Source organism: Sparus aurata, chromosome 4 (assembly GCF_900880675.1).
Source record: "Sparus aurata chromosome 4, fSpaAur1.1, whole genome shotgun sequence".
Taxonomy (NCBI): domain Eukaryota; kingdom Metazoa; phylum Chordata; class Actinopteri; order Spariformes; family Sparidae; genus Sparus; species Sparus aurata.
This window is the reverse complement of record NC_044190.1, coordinates 23932525-23950975: the sequence shown is the minus strand read 5'-3', so window position 1 is coordinate 23950975 and position 18451 is coordinate 23932525. Positions and strand designations below refer to the sequence as shown.

General features: G+C 39.7%; 2 protein-coding genes across 2 annotated transcripts in view; both read right to left on the bottom strand.

The window, feature by feature from the left end:
• tub (TUB bipartite transcription factor) overlaps positions 1–8576 on the bottom strand; it is a 72923-nt gene extending 64347 nt beyond the window's left edge. The window contains exon 1 of the mRNA XM_030413645.1: positions 8292–8576. Coding sequence (XP_030269505.1) covers positions 8292–8347 — 56 coding nt within the window. The 5' untranslated portion in view covers positions 8348–8576. The remainder of the gene's footprint in view (positions 1–8291) is intronic.
• Positions 8577–13210: 4634 nt separating this feature from the next.
• rras2 (RAS related 2) overlaps positions 13211–18451 on the bottom strand; it is a 33990-nt gene continuing 28749 nt past the window's right edge. Inside the window, exons 5-6 of the mRNA XM_030413647.1 lie at positions 16565–16683; positions 13211–15260 (exon numbers count right to left, since the gene is read on the bottom strand). Of these exons, the coding sequence (XP_030269507.1) occupies positions 15173–15260; positions 16565–16683 (207 nt within the window). The 3' untranslated portion in view covers positions 13211–15172. The remainder of the gene's footprint in view (positions 15261–16564; positions 16684–18451) is intronic.

Below are 18451 nucleotides of genomic sequence, written 5' to 3'. Positions count from 1 at the left end.
TTTTTTTTAATAACAATAATTGAACACACATATCAATACAATAGGAATTTTGTAGATTCACTGAAATATGAAACACTGAAATACACATATTCTCAAATCATTTGGGAGATGGAGTGACTTTTCTATCAAGACAAATGACCGACACATTGCACTATGGAAAAAACTAATACATGATTGGTTGAAATAAAGAAGTTGTTTAGTGGCTCTTCCGTCCTCAACCTCATCACTAGATTTCTATAATCTAATGATTATAAAATTCTACATACAACTTATGGAGCTCTGTGTAGAGACCTCCTGCCCACAGAATATAATACAAAATGTTTCCCACCTGGAAATGGTGGATGTCATAGGACCTGGCAATGATGTTGTTGGACTGACCAGACATTGTTGTTTTATTAATTTATCTATTTTCTGGGTAAGACCACTAGGGGGTGAGTATACTGTTGCTCTTTCAGTTTGTTTCTGGTTGGGAGCTTCATGACAACAATATTACATTTTGTCTCTCAACTCAACGTCTGGCCGACTCTCGTCTGCAATGTTTTTATTTTTCTGACCAGTAAAATGGAGTTTCTTTTAAACTGGAAAACATCATAGATGGATACTGGTGAATTTATCTCTACCCTTTTGTTTGGTGTGAAATTTCAACTGAGGTACTCAGTTCGTATGTGACTCATTTTTTAAAGCCACCCACGATGCCCCCAAACACACCACGGATTTCCACTGCAGGAGCACTTAGTACCGTGTGTGACTACATATTCAGCTGGTGACCAGTGTTAGAAATGAGGCACTTAGGACTGGGCTGTAATCTTAAAAGCCAAAATGTTTTATTTTACATATTGAATTAATCCATTAAAATTATGATGACATATTTTCTTGCTCTTTCTAAGGAGATAGAGTGCATACTCTGTCTACAGCTTTTGTCAAGGCCGTTTCACACCTTCATCACAACCTGAACAGACATGAGCACACCTCCGATTAACCCAGCTGCTGGGTGAGCGCCAACAAATTTATTTTAAAGCACCTCACAACCCTAATTTATTTCAACTCCTCATGCATGTCTGAACCAATCTGAAATGTCTTATTGTCCGGATAAAATTCATGCCTCCTCAGTCAGCTGCATAGATTGCTAATGAGCACAGCTGAAATTCAAAGACAATAACGCAGGCTCGAAAATATGGCCACTGTGCAAACAATGCAAAGCCCCCCAACAAACACAGACTGAGATTACTTCCACACCAAGCCAGCAAAATACAGAACCTCTGTTTACATGTGAATGCGACGTGCATCCGAAAAAATAACTCGTCATGTTTTTTTTTTTGTTTTTTTTCCAAAGATCTGCAGTGGCATGAAAAAATTTTAACTGGAAGAAAATTTTTTAATTCAATTGTTGTCCTCTTCACAGAACAAAACAAGACCTTATAGGAAAGTAACACACACCAAGCACTGTAGAGAGAAGCTAATCACTGGAAGTGGACTTGAAAGCAGAAAATAGTGTCGTACACACACTGGCTCCATGTGCATTTTTCTTTTTATTCTGATGGCGTTTCGGTCCTCAGGCCTTCCTCAAGATCAACAACCATGGTAACAGGCACTGATATCTCATATAGGCCACATCCTGATGACACACGTGATGGTGATCAGACAGTTATTCTCCACCGCTGGGGAGGCAACCAACAATACAGAGAACTTGAGTGACTAAAAACTTTGAAGAAAGGTAGGTAGGAGAAAAACACTGCTTCAAATCTACAAACATTTACAGCAAACACCTTCTAAAACATTGAAACACACATTAATTCTGGCAGACTTCTAATAGATATAGAGAAAAAGTTAAACATCAGCTCTTAACAGACATCATAGACACCTTTATCGATCTATCCAAACAATACAGGTAGGTACAAACCTCAAACCAAGGCTGAAACATCAGCTCTGATAAAAAAAAGACATCTTTATCGATATAAATCTACGTCTGCAAAAAATAAACAAGGCATCACAGCCAATTTGTGTCACTTACTAGGCTGAGTATCAGCAAGTTAAACCTTCTGAGCATCATATTCTCCAATAATGTTTCAGTACCATTGTTCATAAAGCACACTTGCTAGCCAGGCCTTCCTTTGCGGCCGCACTACAACATTTGCAAATGTCTGCCTGCGAAGACAAAATCACCATAAATATAGTTTGATAAAACCTGCATGATCAGCACCTTTAAATGATTGAGATTTAAATGAACTTTACAGCCCTCAACAGTGTCTTGTGCCGCTGTCTTCCAGATGTTCCGTTTTGTCCCGTTCTAGCTAAACCTGACTGTTTTTGAGGAGCTCAGTTTTTGGGCATAAAAATACTAAATACAGGAGTGGTGTGTACAGAATGAAACAGACACTCTGAGAAAAGATAAAATAGATAGTGTGCTGTCAGCTGTCTGTCTCATTAACCACTGGCCAGACTAGCATCAATACTAGCCTTGAGCTTTTGTGTGAAACCGAAGATTGGTGAGCTGATTTGCAAGACTTCTCTCTATGTGACACATTATACGATTGTCGACCAATTCAAAACAGCGAATCCTCCATCCTGTTGGAGACATGTCAGGAAGGAATGAGGCAAAAACTCAGGAGAGATGTGCCTTCGGAGACAGAATTGATTTCCATCTCTTGCATCAACTGTAGCTGAGAGATGTTTTTATCCAAAAGATAATCAGTGACACTTTTTCCAATCTCAACAGTGAGAGGTCAGGAGTCTTTTCAGCTAATCATCGCATCACATAACAAGTGAGAGAAATTTAGGGGAATCTTGTATAACTATGTAAGTTTCACTGCTGACTGTTTCCATCCTGTGGTTTGATGGGTAGGGACACGATGTACACTTGGAGATTCATGCATTCTGTTCTGAGATCTGCAGGCTCTGAATTGTATCTTTGTCAGCCCACCTTGCCCCCCTCTATCTCTAGGATACAGTGTTTACAGAGTGGGTGCCAGGACACAGTGTGATCGTACGTGCTGTAGGTCCAAGAACAAACAGGCTTCACCATGGATTACAAGACATGACTATACTCAATACCACAATACCAGTCTGAGCAGCATGAATAGGTTTACACAAGGCTGGGACTATTTTAAATTAATTCTTTAGACCGACCCACTTTTACCATTTTTAAAATGCACCGGCACCTCTGAGTTTTTTCAGTGCTCCATTATCAAATCCAGTCTGCTTGCTTATTGGAAACATGTCCAAATAAATGAAGTTCTATACCAGGCTTGCACTGAGACCAGACACCAGGGCGGACTGACACATAGCAAGCACAACCATACACATGAGCTAAGCTGGGTCACACAACATCACCACAAAACAAAAAAGCCCTGTGCAAAGCACGTAGGTGGGAAATAGGAATGTAAGATGGCAAATTAGACTAAAAAGGAGGGAGAAAAAGAAAGGGATGAAATAAAGAGGCAAAGAAGGGGCAAGTGAGCAAAGATTTACATTTACATCAGGAGCAGTTTGGGGTTCAGCATCTTGCCAAGGACACTTCGACATGCAGCTCAGGGGAATCGAACAATCGACCTTCCGATAAAAAGACGATGGCTCTACCTCCTTGAGCTACAGCCACCAGCCACAACTAACCAAGAAGGGATAACGGCGATCAAGGCAGGGAGGAGCACCAGCTGTAAGCTTTCATTTCTAAAATAATCTCTGAATCTTTTAAATGTCACTTCAATTTCATAATTACATTAGTTTATACACCTGGGCCTCATCGTTGGTTCAATGTTTTGGATTTATTTTATTTGCCATTTGAAATGTTAGCAAATGTACTTTTTTTTTTTTTGTAAATATTTTTGTTGGCCTTATTGATAGAACAGGAAAAGGGACCCAGGCTAGGAGTTGAACCCGGGTCCGCTGCAGAGCCTTGGCACATGGGACGCACACTCTACCCACTGAGCTAAACAGCGCCCCAGCAAATGTACTTTTAGCCAATAAAAATATACAGTATATCAGGGGCCGGTGCCACATGATATTATGATTCAGTCATTTAATGAATTTCTGTACCTCTTTCAGCTTTTTAATATTTCCAATTACATGATCTGGTGCCAAACACTTCCTCTGGTTTGCATTACAAAATATAGGCCTACTCATAATATTTCTAACACAAGTATAGTCAGTTTAAGAGGCACCTGAATACAAGAAATGATCTATTCTGTTTAAACTTTTCTAGTAAGGAACGCCCAAACCTGTTTTTGTTTTTGATTGTCCAACCCACATTCTAAATGCTTCCTATACCTGTGTTTACTTTGACAGGGCTCAATTCACTCAATCTGAGCTTTACTTCCAATCAAACTTCATGACAAACTACAATTACCATTTTCCCTGTGGTCAACATTTGGCTGCATTTACAACAGCAAGGATACAGTTTCTCATCTGCTGAGATACCACATTTTTACTGGCAGACTTCATCAGCTGTTGTTAATGTCATCAGCTGGCAGGAAAAGAACCACTCAATGAAACTTGGCCAGTGAACTCACTTTACAAGGCAGTGTTCGTGCTGAGCTAGCAGGTAGCCTCTGTATGGGACGACCAATTCAAACGTTATCGACTTAAAATAACTATGAAATCAATGGCTTGATTCTGTACCAACCTGTGACATTAAAGTTAGCTCAGCAGCATAAGTATATCATTTATTATTATCACATAGAGCTCAGTGTACAGTGCAGTATTTGTCTTTGTCTGCTGTCATAAGAAGAAAGCTATCTTTGAAAAGCAGAGTGGTTATGTTCCGAGCGCGACGACTCCAGCTTATACACTACTGATACACAGTCATGTCTCATTGCAAGGCCCCCAAACTCCCACACAGGCATTCTCACTTATTCTTGGTAATTAGAGTTCTGTCCACTAGAGTTCATGAACTCAGCGGGAAAAGATAAAGGTGTAGCCTCTCCTGACAAGAGGACTTCGAAAAAATGAATCAGGAGGTCAGACGAGCACAGTCTGTACACCCACACAGCCATTAAACGGAGAAAATAAGTACCACAGGTCAGCATTTAATGTGGAGGGGAAATGGTCATTGTGAATACTGCATTGGGGGTTGGGACACAGACATGTTCGTGTCCATGTTTTGGCATGTATGTTCCTACCATTTAATCTAAACACATGAGATGGGCGTCGTGTGTAGGGTGAGGTGGAGCAGGGGACGTTGCTGCTGCTCAGCTGATCAGAGCGAGGTGGGTGCATAGCTTGCTGTCTGGAAGGAATGAACAGGCCGAGCTGCATCGGATTCAGATGTGATCCAGAGCAGTTCACCGACTGCAGGAGAGCTCAAAGATGAGTTTTCAAGTTTTTGGATTATTAAGTTTATACTGTTTTTCAACCCGACTGCAGCAGCGAGTTTACCGCTGTTGTTGACAGAGCTGGATGGGAAATGTTCATTTACTTCTTTACTTCATGAATGTAAAGTTACAGAGAGAAGAAGGGTAAAAGAAGAGAGGGAACTGTAGTCTCTGGTGGGTTTTGAGTTCAGTGGTTAACCTGAGTTCCAACTCACTCGCTAACTTATTTCTAAAATTCTCTGGCTATTTTGGCCGAATAAACACTTATAAATTAATACAAATGATGCTGCAGTTGAACTTACTTTGCTTACGTTGAATACACCATTAAAGAACCACCACTGCTGATGACGAAGACGTTTATCTGATGTGACTCAGGCAGAAATGTTCACAAACATTCAACTACTTCCTTCCTTAATCTGTCACTCTCTCCTAGCAACTTGTGACCAAATGAACCACATCAATACCTTCAGGACAATTGTAGATTTTCTGATTTAGAACATTGTTGGAAACATTTGGGATGTTGTACGTACACAACTCAACAAATATATGACAGGTCTGGTCATTTTTGAGAATTCCAACACATTATACCTTCAAAATGGCGCCCATGCTAACACATGCAGAACAGATGACATTTTTTAATTTTCAACCCTGCTCCTCAGAGAGTCTGTGCACGCCACTCGAGAACAAACTGCTCTCTGACAAAAATCTGCATCTGCACATTTCACTTTTATGTTCCTGCATGTTACAAATTGGCTGCCAAAGGCACAAAAAACAAAACAGTAACACCTGCCAGTACGACTGAAAATGAGACTGTTTTTTCTGATGTGTTGCACCTGCACTTTCCCCCAAATCTGACCCATGAAGCTGAAGCTGAAGATTACACATTAACATAACACTCGAGTCTTGGATTGATTTTAGCCGCGAGAAAGAGTTCGCAATCTGTCTAAATGATCAATTTCACACCCAACACAATCCCTGAAACTGCAGCGAGAGATTTTCTGATGAAAAAGTATTAGATGATATTGCTTTAAAAGCAAACAATCCTCTCCTCTTCAAGGCCTTGTTTAAGTGGTTGCACACATTGAACATTGTTTCACAGTGCTGAGAGAACTCTTAGGAGGCTAGGAGACCACAGGCTCTGCCAGCAGTCTCATGGGATGTCCAAGCACAGATTCAGAATACCAATTATACTGTGTGAGCCAATGTATACTGTGTTGTCAGGATAAAACCTCCTCCACGGATATAGCAACAGTATCTCCAACCATCCACTGTACCCTAAATTATTGGCTGAGTAAGGCGAAGGAGGAATTGATTAGCTACTGGAGGTTTGATATGTGTTGACTGAATTTATACTCAAATATGATTCTGTGTACTTGAAACATACTTGCACTGTTTTTTCACCATGAGTCAATTTTACTTGTCATGGCCATTCAAACTGACTCATTCACACTTATGTCCGACACTGTGCCGATGACATCACACATGCGCACAAACATTTTGCGATGTGTCATCAACCGCTCCTCGGAGAACAATCATCCATTTGCTCAAAACATTTGTTTTTTTAAATAGCAATAGCCTGCCAACTTCCTGGCTAATGAGTCCAGCAGCTCTGTGACTGAAGGACATTAATTGTTTACACACATAATCTGACTAATGCACAGATGATTTTAAAGATGTGATGTGTGGGATATGGCCAGAATTCCAGGGTAGCTCCAAAAACATAGGAAGCAGCATTTCACAAGAGTAACTGTCAACTGCTGCTCAGTGCTAACTGGCTGTAGCTAGCCACTGATAGCTAATTAGCTCATGGCTCAGTTAGCAGTGGCGCTAGCCTTAGAGTTTGCATGCGCTGGTACCTCCAATCACGGGGGGTCACCACAGCCTTCTGACTGAGGTAAATAAGACTGAGGTAAGTTTAACAACTGGGGATACAGTATGGAGGCAATTTACAATGATTCTGACCATAACTATAACTTTGAGGATGACAAGAAGCAGCAGAGAGTGAGACTACAGCAGCAGGTTAAAATGGCGTGTAGAGTGGGAATATCTTCTCATCTTATTCTGCAAAGAATTTATTTTGACCTTACCAGATGTAATTGTGGAAAGACAAGCCAAGACTGTTTTGGTGGGTTTTGTGTTTGAAATAAATGTTATGATGAGTTAAGTTAGCCTTAGTTTGGTAAGAGAGAGAGACTTCAGTTTGGAAAGTGTACAGTTGTATTTTCCTGTTTCGTAAGGAATAAATTCAAATATTTTGAGCAGTTATCATGCAATGTGTGAATATCTCAAGACCTCATTTCAGGCATTTAACTGAAAAACCCGATTCAGAAACCTCAAGCTTTGAGATATGGGAACTGGATGTAGGACTACAAACTACACACAGATGTCTGTCGTTTTTAAATTCTTATAATTACTTTATATTTTAAACAAAAAATCCGGCCATATCTTCCAAATTGCTCCATTAAGTCTATACAATAAATACATGTTGTCAATTCTCCAGCGCACAAAATTTCAGCATAAAATGTAAAGTCATCCATAAATAGATAGATGAACCTATTAGTGTGGTCTGTTGTGGAGATGGACTAAAAGCAGCATTGAAGTACATGAGCAAGTAACATGAACACTCGAACCGTCCCTGTGGAGATGTTTTGGTGACGGTGAGCTTGTCCGAGGACAACACGGACATGCAAACACAGAGTGGAGCGAGCATCACCATACATCTGCCAGCAGACACAACATGATGCTGAAGCCACTTTAATACTCTCTCATTCCCCAAATCCGCTGCACCTGTCAACTCATTAGACAGGAGGGAGGGGAGGGGAGGGGGGTCTGCTGCCTCCTATCTTCACAATACCGGCCTAGCGTGACAACACAAACAAACACACTGGGATGAAAAGCTGAGATGTGTGTGTGTGTGGTTGTTATTGTTTTTTGGGTTTTTTTCACGCACACTTTGCCATCATCTGAAAAAAAAAAAAATCTCACCTGTCATAACTCCATCTGCTGTAAGACATGCTCCTGTTGCTGCTCACTCCCTCCATGTCTCCGGTGAAGCTGGACGGACTGGGGCTGCTGGGAGAAGAAAAAGGCGAGAATGAAGACCCTGAACGCTCCTCTCCTCTCCTCTCTCTCCTCTTCTCTCCTCTCTCCTCCGTGTCCTTCCTCCCTGAATGCAAACACGAAGTAGAGGAGTCGCCGTTTCTTGAATGAGCAGGGAGGCTGTGCGGAGCCAGACGCTCCTCGCTCCTATGGGCTGTACCACCGCAGAGAGAGCGGGGGGAGCTCCGATGCTGATCTGTTTCATTCAGCGCTGATTAACGTCGCTGACAAAATCCCCCCTGCTGACTGTGGCCTTCAGCCTCCACTGCACATCCTGTATCACTGCAAGAAGCTGTGATTTATTTTGTTTTTATTTATGTATTTATTTATTTATTTATTTATTATTATTGGCATGTCGTGACTGCTCAACAGCCCGTAGAAAACACTGAACCTGATCACTCATGTGCGGATCAATAGGTTTAAATGAATAAATAAATAAACAGATACTAGCCCTCAAACACACACACACACACACACACACACACACACACACACACACACACACACACACACACACACACAGTTCAGTTCCTTCATTATTGAGAGGCTGAATGACATTGGAAAAGTGGATTTGTGCTGGAGTCTCAAGAAGTAATTTCCATTGAATGTAATTTAATGCAAATTGGAATAGGCCTGATTTTAATGTGTTTCACAGGATCAAGCTCGCGCACACACGCACGCACACACACACACACACACACACACACTGCTGCCTTTCTCAGAGCACTGCATGTCTGCACACAGGGCTGTTTCGAGCTTCTGTGGAGGCCCCCATTTTGGGAAATTAGCTTGGGGGATTGGAAACCCTCTGAGGCATCAGTCAATCAATCAATCAATCAATCAATCAATCAATCAATCAATCAATTCATCTTTATTTGTATAGCGCCAATTCACAACAAAGGTCTACTCATGACGCCATCCTCCTTGATTAATTCATTTACAGAGACCCAACGATTCCCCCCGTAACAGGCAGAGGCCTCGGAGCAATGGTGGGCGACCATCTGCCTGGACATGGTCTAACATTTAAATGCATCGGTCTTGTGCACTTGAAGAGGTAAAGAGGCTAGATCTGTGGAAAAACTCTTAACAGCTTCTTTTAGGGATCTCAAATTCAAGTCTGAAATCTAAAGCAGATCCCAGCAAAATAAACCAATAAATGGGAAACATTGGGGCCCCCCTGAATCAAGAAACTCCTTAAAACTTACAGAATCTGCATTAAAACATCTGCCAAGTGTGCGGCAATGAGACGTGCAGCATTTTCCTTAAAAAGAAATAAAGGACTAAACATGTAGAAATATTACTTTGAAGATATGAAATGAAAAATTATTTGGATGAATTAAGTCAGATTATTACTACAGAACACTCTTTGAAAGCCTCCTGGTGGGTTTAGGGGTCCTATACAACCACACAGCCTGCATATGTCAAGAACCAGGCCTGTCTGCACACCTGTGATCTCGTGGAAACTTGGATATGCTTTAAAACAACGTATCATTAGATAAACTAATCCAGAAAGAGGAAGTGGAAATAAGGGAAGAGGACACGCAAGAAATCCACCGGAGCTGCTATTTCAAGGCTCCCCTGTGCACATCCCCTCAATTTAATGAACCCCAGCATCTTTAATTCAAGATCCCAAATGAAGATAACTGACACTGGCGCTGTGGAGTCCCCTCCACCCTCCCATACTCACCTCATTATCTCTTGTTTATATTATATTGTGTCTTTACCGCAGCCAAGGCAGACCCCGATGAGAAGTCCGCTCATGAATACATTTTCTCTTTCCATGTTCAACTTTTTTCAAAGAGCAAATATCGCATTGCATTTTTAAGATCTTGAGGTGAAGCACAATTATAAATAAAGTATCACCGCAAGACCTCTGCACTCACAAAACACACAAATATTTACCTATATGCTCATGGGTCATCAATTGCATTGATTGCTGATAGTGTTGAGTGCATAAGGTATTTCTTTTATGTTTACTCATAGTGATCAGCATAGTGGTGTTTATTACTAACAGCTAGATGGTATCTGGACCTAAAGACCAAAAATGACTAAAACAGTCCGTCTGTTAGACATCCAGCTGAATTAAGACCTCAACAGTCCTATATGAGGTCCATGAGGCTAGGTTATACACCTTGTTAGAAATTATCCCTAAAACGAAGTTGTACAATGTATAAAATGTCATTGTGTGGAGTATGAACATTTGCTTTCTATCTTATTTGTTCTGTTTTTTTCTTTGTTCTCCTTGTTTTGCTGCAATGCACGTTGAGTTGACCTGTGTCAACTGACTCCACTAAAATTTGATGTTTATGAACTTTTATAATTATTTCGTAGATGGTTTATATCACATTTCTCAAGAGTGAAATATCTATTGAATAACGTTTAATTAACTTACAGTAACCATTTACTAATGATGACCAATCACACCTATGGGGAAATGCTGGAGCACCATCAAAACTCCAGCTGCGGGCGCGCAGGTGGTCGAGTGGTTAGAGCGTATGCTATAAACGCAGCCAACCCCGGTTCGATTCCGGTCGGAGGTCCTTTGCTGCATGTCACATCCCCCTCTCTCTCCCATATTTCCTATCTGTCTACTGCTTAATAAAGGTGTCTATGCCAAAAAATCTCTAAAAAAAACTCCAGCTGAGCCAATATGCACTGAGAGAATGTTGTTCCATCCTTCTCCCACAGACTTGTAGAAACACCCCATTAGAACTCTTCATGTTGCATGCTGTTCCTCTCCTTGTTGTGTGTTCAATATTTTAACCCTTAGTGGTTAAATAAGGATTTGATCACAATTCTTTAGCCACAACAACCCCCTTGTGGTCAAATAAGTATATACATGTGTTAGGTTCACCTTTACGGAGGTCTGCGAGTTAGACTGCTTATTCGTTGGGGGACATTGTCTGTCAAGACACTCTGAAGTGGGCACGTATGCCAATAGTTGCACATTAACCTTGGAAGAATGTATATTTATACTTAAGCACTCGCACCTACATTGTGCAGCTTTATTGTACATTTTGAATGTAATGTCACCTTATAGCCACCTCTGTTGCTCTTGCGGGAATTGAGGGATTCATGAGTTTACCATAGTAATGTCAATAATCAGACCGCATATGTGTTCAGTGTTAGCATGAGGCAGACGGAGGATGACAGGCCGAGTCTGGCCTAGATTTGCGTTTTAAAACAACAAGCAGCAGAAAATGTACAGAAGAGGATTAGGGCCACATAAAGTCAGAATTCTGAGATTAAAGTCAGAATTCTGACTTTAAAGTCAGAACTCAAAACAATTTTCACATGTGCAGAATTCTGACCTTGATCTCAGAATTCTGACTTTAATGTAAGAACTAAAAACAATTTGACATCCTAATCCTCGTCGTAAAGATGTACTATTGCCTTGTCTTGTAAAAAAAGAGAATTGCTTCTATTGGCTCAACATGAGCAGTGGGAGCAGCATCCAACAATAGGATGCAGAATTTAAAGTCAGAACTCCAAAAAATTTTCACAGGTGCAGAATTCTGACTTTTTTTCTCAGAATTCTGACTTTGACCTCAGAATTCTGACTTTCTCCTCAGAATTCTGACTTTAAAGTCAGAACTCAAAAACAAAAAACTTTACATATGCAGAATTCTGAGATTTAAGTCAGAATTCAAATCCTGACTTTATTCTCAGAATTCTGACTTTAATCTGAGAATTCTGACTTTCTTCTCAGAATTCTGACTTTTTTCTCAGAATTCTGACTTTAATGTCAGAATTATGACTTTAATACCAGAATTCTGACTTCAATGTCAGAATTCTGACTTTAATCTCAAAATTATGACTTTTTTTGTCAGAATTATGACTTTAAAGTCAGAACTAAAAAAAAAAATGTGGCCCTAATCCTCTTCTGTAAAAATGTACTATTGCCTTGTCTTGTAAAAAAGTATATTGCTTCTATAGGCTTGACCTGAGCTGTGGGAGCAGCTTCCAACAATAGGATGCAGAATTTGGGAATCTACAAATTCAGGTAAATATCCCAAAACGAAGACAAACCAGAGAGACACATGCAGTTAATCTGAACATTAACCAACATCAGTTCGATGTAGATCTGTACTAACCATTGTGAAGAGACAGTGAAAGAATCGATCAGACTCAGTATTTCAGACAGCCCTTAATGGATGCTTATTGTATTCTGAGAAATGAGCGGCCATGTTAATGATATAACACCCGCTGGAGTCAAACTGTGAATAACAATGGGATACTTTATCACAGATTGACTCTGAAAGACAGATTCTCTATCATCCTCTGACTGAGATATACCGATATCGACGACAGCCGTGATATTAGAAACTGATATAATAATATTGTGTTTAAAATGTTAATATGATACTATCATGTGAATATTGCAGTGCAGATTTATCAAGTCTTATTATTCTTTTTGTACGCTTTCTCTACAGTCATGGTTACAGACTCCACCTCCCTTCACTTGTATTTTGAGTTTAATTTATTTGTCAAAAAAAGAGACATATCACACAGTAAACCAAAGTTTTTGTTTACTTTTTTACTAGCTTTTTTCTGATATCATGAAAGCGGCCACAAATGTCATACTAATGTCATATGTGAGTTCCAGAGATACAATTTTTGCACATACTCCTCTTTTACACTAAATTGCGTTCAGATTAAATGTTACGTTGACACAGAGGGTTCCCTTGACTAAGTAAGTATTCATGTGTTACATCCTTTCATTTAAGGTTTCCTGTTGCTATTTATGTGACAACATAAAGAAGAAAACTTGTGACGAATCTAAAAGAAAGATTCTCTACCCGATCTGGCTCATTGACAGATTTTATTTTAGCACCAAAAGCTACACACAGGGCAAAAGACACTGATATGGCAGAAAAAGAAACAAAAACAGTATGATTTGGATGCACACTAGGATTTGCAATAAGATGGGATTTCAGTGATTGTTATAATAATTCATTTGTGTGGTTTAAAGACCAGAATCATTCCTAAAACCCTCTCTCTCCCACCCGACCTGGCGTTTTCACACTCTGAGCTGGTGACGGACACCTCAAGATAAATATATTCTCCATTACTAAGCCACGACAAGGGAAAAAAACATTCTTGGTCACATTTGGGGGAAAGATCCAATTTTGAAGATTTGGGCCAACAGTCATCTTCAGTTTAACATAATCAAGAGAATTAAATATTCCTCTTTACATATATACACAGCTATGCTGCGAATGTGTATTCACTTATAAACATATAAAAATACTTGTCAACTAGTTTGATAAGAAAATAATGTAGAAAAGTAGAGTAGAAACATTTAATCAAGTCCATTACTTCCATCATCTGATTTTCCTGTTGTTTATATCACAAGATGATGATATGAAAAAACAAACTGCAGTACTTCATTTAAATGCCTGAACAGAAGTACAGAAGAGGAGAGGGAAGGCAGAACAGTATTTTATGTCTGTGGTGATGATCCACAGAGCGGCAGGTCCGGTGAGTTCATGTCCCGTTGGAGTGCGGCTGTTTTTTCGATGTGCATCTCAATGCCTCCACTTGTCCTGGTTATTTTTCCCCAGCGGACAGAAAAAAATATTATTTATGTAACGGAAATAATTCAAGGACACAAAACAAACACATTGCCACTGTGTTATTGGAATGATATAACAGTTATTTGTTCTATATTGTCGACTTAATGTTTGACAGAAAAGATGCACTGAATTGGAATGATCTGAGCTGAGCGGAGCTTCTGGATTCGCAGCTGATCGATTTTGTTTTACATTACTTGTCAAAGGTTGTACATAGAGCGTACGGCGTTCAGTGTGTGTGTGTGTGTTTTTTTTATGGAAATCATGTGAGGTTTCAAAGATTCACAAAGCACTACCAGTAAGTTTATCTACTGCTTCTCAGAGCTCTGAAACAATGCGTGGTGTCCAATTTTGACTGAATTCGAGGAGAGAAATCCAGACAAATCAGCTAATATCGGTACATTGATGAGATGGCACAGGACAAGAATCCTTCGATCTATAAGACTTTTCAAAAAATCTAATACAGTAGACACTCCCATGTTTGGCAATTGAGATGAAAGCAGAAACCACAGACAAAGAATCCACTGCAGAATGCCAAAAAAGTTCTATCATTGTAGCTTTAAGGGCTGTCTAGGCATCATATTTATGTACATTACTTATATATTCACTTTCATTTATGTAAAACCAAACTCAACCTCACACACTGTACTGTGGTGATTTAATAGGTCATCAGAAATACACTTTGAAAATCACAACAAATGTCACATATGTACAGCAGATTAGCACATGGGAGTAAAGGTGAATATGGCACAACATACACAAAGCTTAATAAGATAATCTCTCTGCTCTGGTCAGACACTGAAACTAAAGAAACTCATTAACATTCTGGATATATAGTTTTCATTCAATCTCGGTAGCAAGTACAAATGTCACTACAAGGCAAGAGAAGTCCTTCAGAGTACAAAACATTAATTTGTCAGGCTGATTTTTAGAAGGCAATGTTTAGTGTTGGGACTCTCTCGTGTGATTTTTAGATTACGGCTGAAGGTAGAGTGGTGTTAAAATTTGGCATTGTCAGTTGTCCATAGTGATGTCCTGGGGACAGCAGCTCCTGGTCAGAGTATCTCAGAAAAGGCTGTCTGAAGTCATGCACGTGGAGAAGGCAGCGGTCAGTCATCCACTGAGGATGTGATGTCAGGCAGAGTGGGTGGGGTGGTACAGAGTAGCTGCATGAGTTACAGTGATAAGGCTGACTCAGACGATCACACAATGGCAGCCGCTCTTGTCTTTCTCTTTCCTTGTAGGTTCTGGCGACGGTGGACATTCCTGCTCTTGGAATTTCCTGGGTGTTGGGAGAGAGTGAAACTATCATGACATACTGGACTGTTTACTTTTGACATGCATCTTTTCCTTTTTCTTTTTTGTTAAAGTGATTGTTTTCATAGTCGCAGAGAGTGCAACAAAAATGACAACAATGTCGTTCAATTCTCAGAGATTTTTGTCTGTGCTGTTTTATCTGAGATGCTTTAACATCACATACTTCCATGCACCAATCAGAAATTAGCGTTACTTGAACCCCCTTCATGTATGGTGTCCACTACAGTTAATATAAGCAATTTTGAACCATTTTAATTGGAGTATCATGTCCCAATCATTGGGGGGTGGATTCCCAGAGCCTCATCCACAATCACATTTGATCATTAGCATGAGTCAGTAGCATGAATTAAAATGGCACAGGGAAGAGGAGATAAATAAAGTGTTGAATCCTCTTATTCTCAGACCAGTCAGGTAAAAAAAAACATTTTCTAAACTACATAAGGTTTTTGAAAAACATCTTCCTTTTTTTCTGTGCCTGAAAATTCATCTGTCCACTCCAGATGACGTCATGCAGCAAAGGGTTGTTCTGTCTTATTTTGGGTCTTTTCTTAAAAACTATGATTCAATAAACCTGTGTATAGTTTTATTCAACTGCAGTATTAAATACATTTTAGATTAAAGTTTATTGAAATATAGGACCTTTTTTTGAAAGAACTGTGCCCAATAGAACACACTGCATAACATCCGCTGAAGTACACAGAATATATATATTTTTTAAAGATTTTTTTTTAAGATATTATATTAAAAATACATAATTGTTTTGACTTTTCATTTTGTATAAGAGGAAAAAACATACATTGAAGAAAAAAGATTTAATAATTCATCATTGAAAGGTTTCATTAAAATGTGATGATAGTTTCAGAGTGTTTGCTCTTGTTGCCAGGTGACTGTCAATCACATCTGATCAAACCATATCCATACAGAGTCTTGATAAACAATATCTAGAAATGACCTATATCAAACATCTTAAGTCTGATTAATACTTGTGTTTTTTATGACTATTTCTCAGGTCATTTCAGGACTTTATTGGCTGTCTAACAGCGGAGACATGACATTTAAAGAGTCCCTGGCTGGACATGAAGCAGGAGTCAAGGAATTAATCCCTAAACCACCTAAATTCCCACCATGGTCACCCTCAGTTGTAAATATTTAATATTGTGACAGCATGTTCAACATGTGCAAAACCTTCACTGTATTTAGGACATTTTTAGTTGATGAAAGATCCACATGATGATGGCCTGTCAGAAGATGCTTTAACAAATCACCTACCTGATTACTCTAACCAGCTCGTGGAAAGCCTGATCTACGTTCATACGGATTTTGGCTGAAGCTTCCATATATGTCACCTTCAGTTGCCTGGCCAGCTGCTGGCCCTCTTCCTGGGTTACCTTAGGCAAAGAAGAGAACAGTGATAGAATGAAGCTTGGGTGTTAATTTGAGGTCTGGGACATGCAGAAACATCTTACACAATCCCTCGAAAAACAAACTAGGTGTTTATGGATCACTGTGACAGCGAGGGATGAGGCAGGGAAGTAATGCCCGCAACGAATGCCACATTACTGTAAGAAGTGAGTTTGTGAGATGCCATATGCTGTTTATGCACATATTCACCCCATCGCACCAAAATATCACAGTGAGAGCCACTCACTCGTAGATACAAGCCACCTAAACACACCTGATTGACATTTTTTTCACTTTGATCCATGCAAAATAAAAAATCAATTTAAATGCTGAAAAACACATCTCAAAGAAAATGAAGAATGAATCCTGGATCTATCTCTTTATACAAATGATATAACCTAATGGGGTGTGTTTAGGGCTGAGACCCATCCTCTTTTCAAGTTTTGTGGAAATCCATCGAGTAGTTTCTGTGTAACCCTGCCAACAAACCAACCGACAAAAAAAGTAGAACACGGGTGAAAAAACACAACCTAAAAACTGCGCTCACAAACAGAAGCAAACGACGGCTCCTGTCGGATTTTAATCTCAGCACATTGATGACATTTATTTTTGGGTGTGAATAGATTATTGGCTTTTAAACGCTGGCTCCAATGATGGCTTAAATAGATCCATTGTTATCGTGTTATTACGTGGTGCTTCATTTTCAGTATTGTCATGGCCTTTAACCCCTTTTTGTTGGACCTAGCTTCCACTCGCGAGCTATTTATATATTGCTGTTATGTGTTAGCTTATGATCTCTGTAGAAACAAAGACGGCCAGACCATAATGAAAGACCAATTGTTTGTGTGGGCCCTTCGCTTTTCCAAGTGGTACTACTGTAAAGCACTGTCGTTGCTAAGACGACTCGTTCGCCGAGTCAGGAATAACAACAACACGGGGAAAAAACGTGAGTTCATTCAATCATTTAGTCGAGGACAGAAATAGAAAACCAGGTTACCTTCCTTTTCCAGGGTGGCAGACAGAACTGTACAGTGATAGCGAGGTTTACTGGTAACCAGTGTAAACGTAGATGGTTTCATTATTTCATATCCATCACACTGTGCAATCCACATTTTACTTCATAGTGATGCCTTGAAGCCCTGCTGTGTAGCACACATGTTTGGACTTTCACATCCAAGTGAAAGTGACCTTTAATAACACTGAAGAAGAGGTTTGGTATTTTCCAATTTAGCTCCTTTTGTCATCTAAAAATACATTCCAACATGACAGTAGTTTTCCAGAGCTTGCCACTTTTTCTTTTTCTTTAATTTCCTCCCGATTGTTCAGAAAATGTCCTCTGACCGGCGTTTCCCCCCCGAGCTTTCATCATATGATTATTTCTGTTGAACGTCTCTCCTTTTCATTACACGTTGCACTGCGGCCCGATTTTTCGTACGCACGTGCCATTTTAATTGATTTTCGTTTTGTTATTTCTCCAGCGTACAACTTACTGCATGCTTAAATTGGTATGTATGCGTGTGGGACTCGGCTGGAATTTGCCTCCGCCCCTCTTTTTGAAACAGTTGTGCATGTGAGCAGGACCTGAATAATGCAAAAGTAATCAGGTCCAAAGCGAGACTATTATTCCCTTTCGTGGAAATAAACCAGTTCCCAATATTTAGAACAAATGTGAAATACTGACAAAAATTTTAAAGAAGCATGTCTGTATTCTTCAGCCATGTTCAGCAAATATCATTAATATGAGGAACAAATATG